The 14034-nt window shown below is 39.1% G+C and overlaps 1 protein-coding gene across 1 annotated transcript; it reads right to left on the bottom strand.

Moving 5' to 3' along the window:
- Nucleotides 1–1522: 1522 nt before the first annotated feature.
- Nucleotides 1523–13292, bottom strand: thsd1.L (thrombospondin type 1 domain containing 1 L homeolog). The gene is made up of 5 exons (XM_018247616.2): nt 12285–13292; nt 7810–7940; nt 5166–6128; nt 3781–3939; nt 1523–3118 (listed from the first exon to the last, which is right to left on the bottom strand). Exons 2-5 carry the CDS (start codon nt 7865–7867, stop codon nt 1752–1754), a joined length of 2547 nt encoding a protein of 848 aa, XP_018103105.1. The 5' UTR covers nt 7868–7940; nt 12285–13292; the 3' UTR covers nt 1523–1751.
- Between the last annotated feature and the right edge of the window lie 742 nt (nt 13293–14034).

The raw sequence follows: 14034 nt of genomic DNA, 5'->3' as shown, positions 1-14034 counted from the left end.
TTAGTGAAAAATAACTCATATTATTAGAGAAAACAAAACTCGACCTTTGATAAATAGACCCCTTAATGTGTAATGAATATTGATATCATTTCCTGTATTCAAAGCATGCAATAAACATGACTGGGGGCAGCTGGGAAATTGACAATATGTCTAGCCCCATGTCAGATTTCAAAATTGAATAAAACAAAATCTGTTTGCTCTTTTGAAAAATGGATTTCAGTGCAGAATTCTGCTGAAGCAGCACTATTAACCGATGTGTTTTAAAAAAAAATTTTTTCCCATGACAGTATCCCTTTAAGCAGAAAAACATAGATGTTACTTTTTTGCTAAATCAAGGCAAACAATATGACCGCCTACATCTAAACAGATGCAGAAAAAAAAGTTTTATGTCAATAGCAAGGGATCATGGATATAATTGGGTCTAATTCCATTTTACTGTATTGTACACACATAGAGGGATAATCAACTGACTTGAAATATATTTATTACATAACCCAACACTGTTGAAGAGTAAAGAATCACCCATACCCACCAATCTTCTTCAGAAAATATTCAATGTGTGGGATCTATTACAGCCATGCTTACTGGCCAAAAACCAGAGACTTTTTTAACAAAGGCAATTAAATGAAGTATATCCAACCCAGGCTTCTGCCTCTCTATAAAGCAATATTGTTATGGCTATTTGAAAACTGGGATCTGGTTATTAATATTCTATAAAGCTAATATATGAATGCTTGTGCATTGCCTTTTGGATAACAGTACATTACAATATATAATCGACAATAACTAACCTTAGGAATAGTGATGGTTGAATTTGCCGCGTTTAGTTTCCTGTGAAATTAGTGAAACGGTGAAAATTTGGCGAAACGGCGCAGGTGTCCATATTTTTGATTCCGGTGTCCGTTTTTCCGCTGGCGAAAATGCGCCGGCGTCCAAAAAACCGGATGCCAGTGTCCATTTTTTTTTGATGCCGACGAATTTTTGCAGCGGTTTCACAAATTTATTCGCCCGCGGCGAATAGATTCGCCCATCACTACTTAGGAACATTGTAATGGTTTTGGATGCAGGCTAGCGATGTCATACGTCTTTATTTTTGCTGCATGCAGTGGCCTATTTATCAACAGTCTCATTTTAGTGATTTTAGAGGTTTTTGAAACCATTGCTAAACTCACTGTCTTTAAAACCACGAATGTCATGAAATTTAATTAACAGATCCAAATAAAAAAGTATAAATAATCAGAAAAATAAGGCTGAACCTTCTGAAAAAAATTAGGAATACCTCTAAAAATTTGAGTTTTTCTAGTGAAAAAAACCCTCTAAAAGTCCAAATTGATTATAAATGGTCTAGTAGGATTCGCGCAGCTCCATTTGACTTCTATAAGACCGTGACAACCTTTACCTGCCAAAGCTTTGTATTAGAGGTTTTTGTGGTTTTTACACATAATAAATCATAATAGAGGTTTTACAAAAAATAGGAAAACCACAAATGTTTAGAGATTCCTGGAAAAAAATATAAATTCAATTGTTAGTAAATCAGCCCCTTTAATGTAGTTGACAATTTTTTGCAATAAAAAAAAAATCTTCTAAAACGTGGCACTTTACAACTTGATACAAAATACTGTTTCTTTTTTTTCTAAATACTTCTCATACAATATGTGCACTGCACCTGTTCCAGTGACCCAGTTACATGTGTCTTCACCTACTTGTATAATGGAAAATACAAATACATATAGGCTAAGATTGTGTTGAAGTCAAATAACTAGCCTTTCCATACTTAATGTACTGGTTTCATCCTCTTCATTGGAGGCAAAATACCCAGGCAGGTCAATCATCTGTTGCTCTGCTTCAGTGAGCCTGAATGATGAATTATCATAGAAAGAATAGTCTGTTGCCCGGGGGAAACTTTGGCACTTTTCTCTCCTGTATTGAGCAGGACTGAAAGGACTCCTCCTCTCATAACTGTCTTTAGGTGTTGGAGAATAATCCTGCACTCTGTTCCAAGACTTCTCAATTGGGGAGGAACCTTTCTTGACCCGGTTTTGTTCTAGTCTCTCAAGCATTGATGCTTTTGCTGCAGCATGTCGGCTGCTGATTAAGTCGTGTTTGCTTTCACTCGGCCACATGTACAGGTTTTTAGAGGAAAGGTCAACTGGGTCAGCTGCAAAACTAGCACTTTTTGAAAGATTTTCAGGATTTTTGTCAGCTCTTATAGATTTATGTTTAGCTCGTTCAGCTGTGGGATACTGCCATGTTCTGGTCCTAGGATTATATGCCATTGTCTGCCTCGGGGAAAGTGTTGATAGGCTTCTTTCTCTGAAGGGTTTGTTGTGCTTTGTTTCATGGAAACTAGAGGTTCTCCTAAAGTTATTATTTTTGTGATATGCCCTCTCAACAGACCGTATCTTGGGGTCTTCATTCATAAATTGGGATAAACGGGGTAGTGTCTGGCATGGGCTTGTGCCTTGGTAAGGAGATAAGGGATTTGATCTTTCTCCGTGACACTGGGGGTTCAAATTCCTCTGCTCTATAAATGGAGACTGGATCCGGAATTTGTTGGCAATGTTATCTTCGCAATTGTCTGTGACTAATGGAGGAGCCAAGGCGCCATCTACAGCTGTATCTGACATTGGATTCGGAGAAACATGGTACAGCTTTGTGCCTTCGGTTAAACCCCTTTGTTTCATCTCTTTTAGTTGCTGCTGAGCAAGGCGGTAACTAAAAATTGGAGGAATTATTTTCTGCACATTTGGTTGCAAGTTTTCATTTTCCTGTACATTTTTCTCTTCTGCAACACGCATACTTTGCCTGTATGTCAAGGGTATGTCAACGGTGTCCTCTACATTCTCATGGAGACCTTCTCCCATATCAGAGAAGCTTTCCCTCATCTGGTAAATGTTTTCTTCATCTGAATTCTTGCGCCCATTGCCTGAATGGGTAGCGTTGTGTTTCACTGTCGAGCTGCACTTCTGAGTCTTGTGAAACTTCCTCCATAGAGTAATTACAATGGTAATGATGATAATAGTCAGGCACAGAGAAATGCCTGCAATAGTCACAGTATTGCTTGTTTTAGTATCCTTAGAATACGTAGTTGTCTTGCTTGACGGTTTCACAGATATACCTTAAAGGAGATATAAGAATATATCAGCAATGGATTAGGCAATGCTTGTCTTTTCCTCCAACCTTGATAAGCTTAATGAAGAGAAGGGATCAGCAAATTTTTTTCACAAGTGCCTGTTATAAACAGTGCTGTAAAAACATTCTGGCTAATGCAATTTCTTATGTCAAACAATGAACAGATGTAGCATGTGATAAATCAAATGAATGGGTATCATAGATATCTTATTTTCTGCAACTATCCAGAAGAATGGAATTTCGATGTGGTGATTGGGCATAAAGAAACTAGATGGTACTTGGGATTGATGCCACCCAGTGCAATGTACCGAAGAATGCCAAAGCTTAGTACTCAAACTGTCTCATTTACATATCAACATAAACTTTGTAAAATAAGATCATTTCTTTTCAAATACATAATATATCCTCTGGAAGGATCGCCGATATGTACTGTATATGCAAATTTATATGTACTTACAAGTAAAAAAAAAACACATGCATGCAGTTTCTTTTCAGTATCTATACCCCAAAGTATCTATATCCCACCTCCTACAACGAGAATATTCCATGTGCTGGGAAGAAACGAATTGGACACTCACTGGAAACTGATAAACAGGTGTTATTAGAAATAAAAAGCCCATACAATGCTCTGCAATAATAATGTCATACTTGTGCATTCCTCTAAGGAGCAGAGTGAGGTTTCCTTTGGCCGTCCCTTGCAGGCAGGCTTTTCAGATGAGGTTGTAAGGCATTCCCTAAATCTCTCCCTCTCGCCATCTCCACACGTGACGCTGCACGGACTCCACGATTGCCACAGACCCCATGACTCTAAATATTATAAGAAAATATATTGTAGTAACAAATTTATAAAGCTTATCATTCACAAACAAAGTTGAATCTATGGGTTTTGAGCTATGCTGTGTCACATTTTTTCGGGCATCACAAGATCTAAGAGAAGTTGGCACATCTATTACACTTAATACATCACTAATAAGGTCAACAGAAGTATTTGAGTTGGGTCCTTAAAGGGATCCTGTCATCGGAAAACATGTTTTTTTCAAAAACGCACCAGTTAATAGTGCTACTCCAGCAGACTTCTGCACTGAAATCCATTTCTCAAAAGAGCAAACAGATTTTTTTATCTTCAATTTAGATATCTGACATGGGGCTAGACATTTTGTCAATTTCCCAGCTGCCCCTGGTCATGTGACTTGTGCCTGCACTTTAGGAGAGAAATGCTTTCTGGCAGGCTGCTGTTTTTCCTTCTCAATGTAACTGAATGTATCTCAGTGAGACATGGGTTTTTACAATTGAGTGTTGTTCTTAGATCTACCAGGCAGCTGTTATCTTGTGTTAGGGAGCTGTTATCTGGTTACCTTCCCATTGTTCTTTTGTTTTGGCTGCTGGGGGGGGGAAGGGAGGGGGGTGATATCACTCCAAATTGCAGGACAGCAGTAAAGAGTGATTGAAGTTTATCAGAGCACAAGTCACATGACTTGGGGCAGCTGGGAAATTGACAATATGTCTAGCCCCATGTCAGATTTCAAAATTGAATATAAAAAAATCTGTTTGCACTTTGGAGAAATGGATTTTAGTGCAGAATTTTGCTGGAACAGCACTATTAACGGATTCGTTTTGAAAACATTTTTTTTCCCATGACAGTATCCCTTTAATAAGAATGTGAAAATACTTCTGGTATTTTAACACAATTAGTGACATCCTCAGCAGACATATATATATATATATATATATATATATATATATATATATATATATATATATATATATATATATATATATATATATATATATATATATATATATATATATATATATATATATATATATATATATATATATATATTATATTGGAGTGCGGGTCCTTATCCAATTACTGTATGCTAAAGCTTTGACCCAGCACCCACAGTAACTTCAAGACTGGATCAGAGTGCGAGCGTTTGTCTATATATATATATATATATATATATATATATATATATATATATATTGCTTATATATATAGTTCAGTTACTGCCGTTTGTTTTGATACACACCTATTTCTCTTCTTATCCCCACACATTCTTTGGCTCCAAGAAACGAGTAAATCTTGCCAGAAGCAATGAAGAACTCAAAACAGTACTTGTTCCTTCCAATATCAAATAAAGTGCAGTTGAATTGAGCAACCTTGTCTCCTGTTTGTAGAACATTCTCTGCCAGAGTGGTGCTGGTTTCAGCTGAGCCCCGCAGCACTTCCTTGTACACAACAACTTTCCCATCTGCATAATTACACGGGGGAGGTATCACGTTTACGTTCACTGAGGCATCACACTTCTGTTCTGCTAATGTAACAAGCTTATACCTGAACGTTTTTACTAGATCAACAGGGCCCATGAATGCCATGAGTGATTCTGAAAACATGGGTTTGAGGGACACGGTGATGAAAGCTTCAGGTCGTACTGATGCACATTCAAATTCTACCCACTGGGACGGAGACAAAGGGATTTCCTTGTAGGTTTTGTACAACATAAATCTGTCACTGCTTATTCCTTCCAGGTCTTGAAAACTGTGCGTATGTTCAACCTCTAATAAAACTGTAGGGTGCTTGTCTGGAAACGTGAGACAAAATTGCTCGTTAGAGAAGACTCCAATTTGAAACGACCTTATATTCGAGGTCCTGTTCAAATTAATGTGAAACTGGGGCCAAGTGACGTTCAATATGCTGCTCCTCCAGTCAACGTTGCTCCGATTCTCGTCAGGAAAAATTATTTGGAACTGATAAAGTCCAGCAGCGATAAAATGGGAACAATCAAATTCTAAACTACCGTGTGATTGGTCAACAAAAATGTCTTTGCTTGTTATTGTCTGATTATTGCCTATATCCAACAGAGTGATGGACACGTTATATGTCTCTGTATTATTTTTATTGCCTGAAAGAAAATATTCCACAAATACAGATTCCCTGCTTAGGGCTACGTGATGAGTTTCTCGCAGGAGAAGATAGCCAGGGTCACTAAAAACTAAATACAAACACAAAATATGGTTAGAAATTGGTCATATAGTCAGGAATCATTTTCTAGCAATACTTAGAATTTACTATTTGAGCTTTAGCTACAGTATATGCACATGTAACTAGCCCAGAAATAAGGACATTTCATGCATGTATTTCCTATGCCCTGATATGGATACTATATTGGCAACCATGTCACCAGTTATTTTGGTTCTCCACTTCCTTTAATGAACCCCCTTAACTGGCCTCTAGCAATGAACTAAATATTGAACTACAGGGGTGATCACTCTTTTTTTTATTTAGTCTTTACCATAAATTGCTTTTTTTAATTCTACAAATTCCCTCCACCCTTCTCTGAATGTATTTTTACCTTATATGCTTGACCCCTGCTTCATGAGTTTCCTTGCTCTGAAAGGCACTTTTCACTGTATCTTCCCCTCAACCTTGCTCTGTACCTGACGTACTATAGAGTGGAAACAATTTTAGCATTTTAACAATCATTCTACCAGTCTGTTACCCTGGCATAATTCCCAGAAACTCCCCCTGCTATTGTGCAAAGTTATTGTGACATACTGGGCCTCATTTAATAGACACAAGCACTTTCTGCAAGGCAGTTTTGCACATCTCTGCACTAGCCTGCTAAAGCCAACTGATTGTTTTTTACTATTGTGATCATATGCTATTGTGCTTGTACCTCCTTTTCTTGTGTGCATGAATTATCCTAATATCTGGGCTACAACAGATACCAACACCCAGTTTCTACATACTTTAGATGTTATATTTTTTGGTTGAGAAGACACCATCATTATTTATCTGCAAAGCAGAAGGAATTCTGGGAAAAGGCCCAGGCCAGCATCACTCTTGCTTTTATAGACCCGTGCCGACCCGCCCCAGCCGATGACATCACAAAAGGGAGGGGCAAGCCAGCGCAGCATCTATAAAAGACGAACCCGGAAGATGGAAGCCAGCATTTGACTGTAGCGGGCGGGGAGAGCAGGAGAAGAGCTCAACCCGCGAAGAAGAGTCCGGGGTCAGCCCGAAACCGCCCGGGCCGCGGGTCCCACAGGTATTGGGCTGGCCTGCACATCACTACTCCCAACCATATTCATGTATGGTATATAAAAGTAACAGTTAATATCCCCTTCTAGTAACATAGTGACATAGTAAGGTAGGTTAAAAAAAAGACACACGTCCATCAAGTTCAACCTTATTTTAATCTGCTTAACTGCCAGTTGATCCAGAGGAAGGCAAAAAAAACCATCTGAAGCCTCTCCAATTTGCCTCAGAGGGGGAAAAATTCAATTGGCTGCTGGATCCGGTCCCTGGATCAAGTTGTACTATGAGCTATCTCCCATAACCCTGTATTCCCTCACTTGCTTAACACCATCCAACCCCTTCTTAAAGCTATCTAATTTATCAGCCTGTACCACTGATTCAGGGAGAGAATTCCACAACTTCACAGCTCTCACTGTAAAAAAACCCTTCTGAATATTTAGGCGGAACCTCTTTTCTTCTAATCGGAATGGGTGACCTTGCGTCAGCTGGAAAGTCCTACTGGTAAATATAGTGCCATTGTCCCTTTCTCTTTGCCAGAAAATAAATATATTTTGCTACCAGAGTTCTTTCGTCCTAGAATTATAAAAGGGCAGAATGTACGCATCAGACCTCTTGGTTCATACATGGGCCCCTACCAAATCCGTAGAGAATCATCAGCAATACGCAGGTAAGGCCATTCTGTATGTGTTTCATTCTGCTGATTGCAGGTATCTGGGGTCTCTCACTTTACTCTCATTTATACATCGCAGCTGTGACCCAAGTGTTCCTGCAGATAGAATGTGACATTATTATTATTATTATTATTATTATTAACATGTATTTATATAGCACCAACATATTGCATAGCACTGACATATTAACTCACAGGCAAGCTTAGGAGGAAAAGCATTCTTTAGTTACATGCAATAGTTATTAAATATCATCTAAATTAGAACTGTCTACCTAGTGGGCACATTTTTAGATGATGCCATTGCCAAAGAAATGAAATACAGAAAATTCACATGCTATTACAAGTCTCATGTAAATGTTTGTGTATATTAGGTTTCATATCATTCATTTTCTGGATCTGAACCATCATATTTTGGCTTCATTACTCAAATAAAAACTAAGTCATTGACCTCTGCCTGGTCTATACACGTGTATCTCACAAACACCTGCATCTAGGAGAGATCAGTTTAGAATTTGCAGTTAGGACATAACAGCCAGTTTGATTTTTGATGAAGGAAATCTTGTATTTTACATAAAACAGGTTGACAGACAGAGCAGGGGTGCCAGGAGGAGGAAAAGATATATTCAGGGCCGCCATTAATAATCACGGCACAACAAAATTTTCCCGCCCACCCCGGCCCCCAAGCCCCACCTCAGATTCCGCCCACTCTACATCACAGTTACAAAAACTCTCTCTAACCTATAAGTTAAAAAAAAAAACATTGGTGTCAGGGCCCCCCTTAGAAGATAAAAAAAAATTGGGGCCCAAAAAATATTTTTTTTAAAAAAAACATTGGCGCCAGGGCCCCCCTTACAAGTTAAATAAAATTGGGGCCCCAAAGTATATTTTTTTAAAAAAACATTGGTGGCAGGGGCCTATAGAGCATTAAAATAATACATTGGTGGCCAGGGGATTAAAAAAATAATTGAACTCATGGCTTCAGGACTTTAATTTCGGCTGTTTTTGCGACTTCAGGTCTTTTCGCCGCTTCAGGACTTCAATCTCGGCTGTTTTTGAGACTTCGGGTCTTTTCACCGCTTCGGGACTTTGGCTGTTTTGCACTTACGTATTCAGGACTTCGGAAGTAGGCGGCGCTGTCAAGGGGGGCCCGGCTCTTTTGAAAAGTTCAGCACTGCCGGGCCCCCCTTCAAGCCCGGGCCCGGTACACTCGTACCCCCTGATGGCGGCCCTAGGTATATTCAGTATCAAGCAATAGGATTGAAAGCACTCTGGCCTACAAAAGATGGTGTCTGATACATATTATTGTGGGTATGCAGAGCATTATGGAGCAATATATATATATATATATATATATATATATATATATATATATATATATATATATATATATATATATATATTGGGGATTATATACTGCAGATTATATTTCTTCAATGGAACGTAGACTAAGCACTTACTACTAATTAAAGGGATGCTGTCATGGGAAAATAGTATCAGTTAATAGTGCTGCTCCAGCAGACTTTTGCACTGAAATTCGTTTTCAAAAGAGCAGGATTTTCAAGAGAACGGATTTTTTAATATTTAATTTTTAAATCTGAGATGGCTCTTGACAAATTGTCAGTTTCCCAGGTGCCCCCAGTCATGTGATAAACTTCAGTCATTCTTTACTGCTGTCCTGCAAGTTGGAGTGATATTAGGGATGGCAGAACCCCCCGCGAAAGATTTGGCCGATTACGGAACCAAATCCTAATTTGCATATGCAAATTAGGAGTGGGAAGAGGAAAACATGTTTTACTTCCTTGTTTTTTGTCAAAAAGTCAAGCGATTTTCCCCCTAATTTGCAAATAAGGATTCGGTTTGGCCTGGCAGAAAGATTTGGCCGAATCCGGATCCTGTTGAAAAAAGGCAGAATCCCAAACCGAATACTCTATTCGGTGCATCCCTAAGTGATATCCCCCCCCCCAACAGCCTATCAGTAGAAAAATAGGAAGGTAACCAGATAACAGCTCCCTGGTAGATATAAGAACAGCACTCAATAGTAAAAATCCATGTCCCACTGCTACTCCTTCAGTTACATTGAGTAGGAGAAACAACAGCCTGTCAGAAAGCAGCAGCACTGGCTTTTTCTGAAAGCACATGACCAGGCCAAATTACCTGAAATTCACATACACACCAATATTACAACTAAAAATAATACACTTGTTGGGTTAGGAATGAAACTTTATATTGTAGAGTGAATTATTTGCAGTGTAAACAGTGTAATTCAGAAATAATAACGACACCATAAAAATCATGACAGACTTCCCTACATTACTCCTAAGCTTCCCACCCTAAGCCTTCATGGCACAGCCTCTTGTCCAGTGGCAGTTTTAGCGCCCACTCATTTCTGGAACTTTCTTCAGCCCTTTCATGTGTTTCAAAGAGATCTATCATTGTGAACAATCCAGTTTGGTTTACTTCTATAGAAACAAGACAGTGATTTTGGTGTCTGCCACAGCTCTCTTGGTTCACAACAGAGGGCGCTTTTGAGGCTCAAGAGCTAGCATGCGCATAGTAAACAAAGCACAATGAGAACTGCATCATGATAGAAGACACTGAGACTCATTTATCACAAGAATGTGAGTCACTTTATCCGCATCACACTGCCAGGACAGATTATCTTGCACAATTGGCAAATATCTTGGCTATATGTTCTTCTCCCAAATCCTCAAAGTACCACCAGTAGCAGGGCCATTGCTGGCACTATATTAATGTGGGTCCACATCAAGCACAGATTTACTAAAGAGGCACGATGTTGCAGCAGCAAAACATCGGCAGGTCTGGACTGGGAGTCAAAATAGGCCCAGGCATTTCAAGTACAAAGAGGCCCAAACAGCTCCCCGCCAGTCCACTAAATAGTGACTATGGCATCTTACAGCCGCCCCTCTGGCATTTACCAGAACCCACAGATGTACCGGTGTACCGCTTAATAAATGAACATCTGTCTTTAAATTCATTTTATCCATGAAGATAAGTATGTCCTATGTTTTAAGTGGGTTATTAAGCAACATGTAAAATGTTAGCTAAGCATTCACAGTTGAACTTTTCCTTCTCAAACTAAAGACAATAAATCATTTATGGTTTAATAGACTTCGGCACTGCCCTTGCTTTGTGAACACCCTTCTTCCACATCCCAAATCTGAGTAAATTAGTTAAAAAAAAAAACTCTCCAGGTATACTGCAAATATTGTACAACGTGCTCAACTTTATGAACCGAGTTCTTCCCAGTTGCCATCAAACCTTGTCCATGTTTTCCATTTTCTTCCAAATCCCTCCAGGAGATCCTCCTCTAAACATTTGTTTTAGTTAGCAAGTCTTTTTCTGTATTATCCCCCACTGTACAGAGATGCAGGATGTGTTTTGTGCCAGACAGATAATGATAACAATAATAGCAATCTCCAGGATTAGACACTGCTTGTATAGATGGAAATATTGCCTAAATCCCTAACATTTCTTGTGAACATTCATATCATATCCATACGGTATAACATAATGGCTGATGACAGACAAAGACAAATCAGCTCGCCATAGGTGAAGAGTGAGTTTTGTGTTTGGAGGGGCTAATTAATTTTATTGTTTAAACCGACTCCTTAATTTCATCCCACAGCCAAATTTCACCAATACCCAAAAACACATGGCAGGTTTAAATGCAGTGCCAATTTAATGTATAACACCCAGAATATATCAAAACATATATCAAATACAGCATAAGTTTCATACACCCCAAAACATTTCGTAGGATAGTGTCAATCCCATAATAATGCCTCCAGAACACATGGTACAGTAAATAAATTGCTATTTTCACATACAACAAACTCAGAATTCATGTCAGGACAAGTGTAGTGCCAATTTCATGCATAATAATGCAGAACATGTGGCAGGATAAATGCAGTGCCAACTTCATGTATGAAGACCTCCATCCTGTTTGTTCATTGATATTGTTTTGAGGAGATTTAGCGACCCAAGTCTTCAGATATGCCATGCAGCCCATCTAATCTACCTATTTAGTGTCCCACTGATCCCCAATGCATACGAGATATTGTTCATCTAGGCAAATACATTACTGTACCATAGCTCTTTCATCTTTTTTTGTTATTCTTTATATTATTGTAGAGCCCCCCCCATTCATATCTTCATTCCTTGAGTTTGAATTGTTTGTGAAACATGCTCTTCGTGCCACCTTTACTAAATAAGGTAATCATGCTTACTAAGTAGATTTCATGCGGCCAGCAAGACAAAATTAAATCCTATAAATGCTTTTTGATGACAGGAGATATTTATATAAGGAATAATCTTATCAAACTTGGAAAAACCACAATAACTTTTAATAGCAACTTGTACGGAAGATTAAGCAAGTCTTTGCTTGCCAGACCAGATATGTTGTAGAATCCGAAAACTTACCTTGAAGCAATCCATTTCAGCCAATCAGATCTACATCTCAGTCTGCCTCGTGCCTGTACTGAGGTGCAATTGACCCTTGCTCCTCGCGTGTACTTGCCAAGCGATCTTCAGGGAACACGCCAGGGATACAGACATTTCTATGATTCTTTACCTAATAAGCCAGCCGTGGGTAGGAAGATATTGGTAAACTGGCTGAGGGAGACAAGCTGCTGCTAATACAATCCCCTCCCTGAAGGAAGGGTGGAGAGGGAAAAGGATGGCCAACTCCCCACTCTGCTTGTAACACAAAGTAGGCGAAGGGAAAAAGGTAGGAGAGAAAGAAAGTGAAGCAGAGATGCCAAGAGAGTAATGATGTATCAGCCTGTCACATTTTCCCACACTGCCCTGCAATGATTCCTTTTATCTAAGGAAATTTAGGAAGGAAACACACTAATCACCATTGTTATGTACTGGAAATGTGGAAGCAAAAAAAATGTCTTTAGCTTTCAGCAAGCAACACAACGGGCACAGTCCCGGTATTACTAACCACTGCTCAACCAGAAAAGGGCAACTTACTATCCTGTTCTGCCAGTGACCCCTGGAATGTTACCAGTGAATGGTGCAAGCACTGGCTTCCCCCCAAGAGATACAAAAAGAATCTCCAGTGCCAAGTCCATTTCTATTTCAAAACACAAATTTAAGACACCTGGAAATTCTAATTTTGTACTGATGCATCTTGCCACGATTCACTGATTGATTTTCAACACATAAATCAACTGAAATGCCAGAGATCCAGGGTTAAAGACCACCCTTTCCAGTGGTTGAACTATGAGGGCGAAAATATTCCATTCATAGTTCTGAATGGAGCATAATTTTACAGATCAGTTCTTTATCACGTGGCACTGTCCCACGTTCAACATAGTTACATCGAAGGACTTCATCACTGCAAATTAGGGATGCACCAAATCCACTATTTGATATTTGGCTGAATCTCCGAATCCTTCGAGAAAGGTTCAGATGAATCCCGAATCTGCATATGCAAATTAGGGTATGGAAAGGAAAAAATGGGCAAAAAAAATTTACTTCCTTGTTTTGTGATGAAAAGCCACGTTATTTCCCTTCTGGCCTTAAATTTACATATGCAAATAAGTATCAGCAAGTAAATGTATATAGATGTAGGTTTAATAAGGGCTGATGGGAATGCTGTCCTTGGCTGAGACCCATATGACACTGAATGGCTCCATTTGCTTCTGGGGGATGTTTTCTGGGAACTATAGTGTCACAGTCAGAAGCAGCCAAGTTACAAAAGGAATTTTTGCCTATGGTCACTACTCTCCTGCCCTTATATGCTAATTATATACCAAACATAGAATACTTTTTACCCTGTAAGCTATGTAAGTAATGTAGTTGGGGTTGCCACCTGGCTGGTATTTTACTGGCCTGGTGGCATCCCAATGTAATAAATAGGGAAAAATTATAAATATATAGTAAGGCTGGTATTTTTTTCCAGAAAAGGTGGCAACCCTAAATGTAGTTGGTTAGTGTGGAGATGTGTCTGTATCTCCATTGGAAAAATCTTCACATATAGTTTTTTCTTTTTACTTCTTGGCTTCTGCGATCCCATGGACAGCTATGTGCAGCTGTCTACATCACTGACTTGCAGCAAAAATGCATTCTGATCTTTCTTGCATGTTATCCAACATTAACCTGGGTATATGATGTGACTAACCTTACCCTAACCTGTCCCCTCCCAACCCATACTCTACCCGAC

This window comes from Xenopus laevis, chromosome 2L (assembly GCF_017654675.1).
Source record: "Xenopus laevis strain J_2021 chromosome 2L, Xenopus_laevis_v10.1, whole genome shotgun sequence".
Classification (NCBI taxonomy): Eukaryota; Metazoa; Chordata; class Amphibia; order Anura; family Pipidae; genus Xenopus; species Xenopus laevis.
Note: the sequence above shows the minus strand (reverse complement) of the source record. Positions and strands in the feature narration are given on the sequence as shown.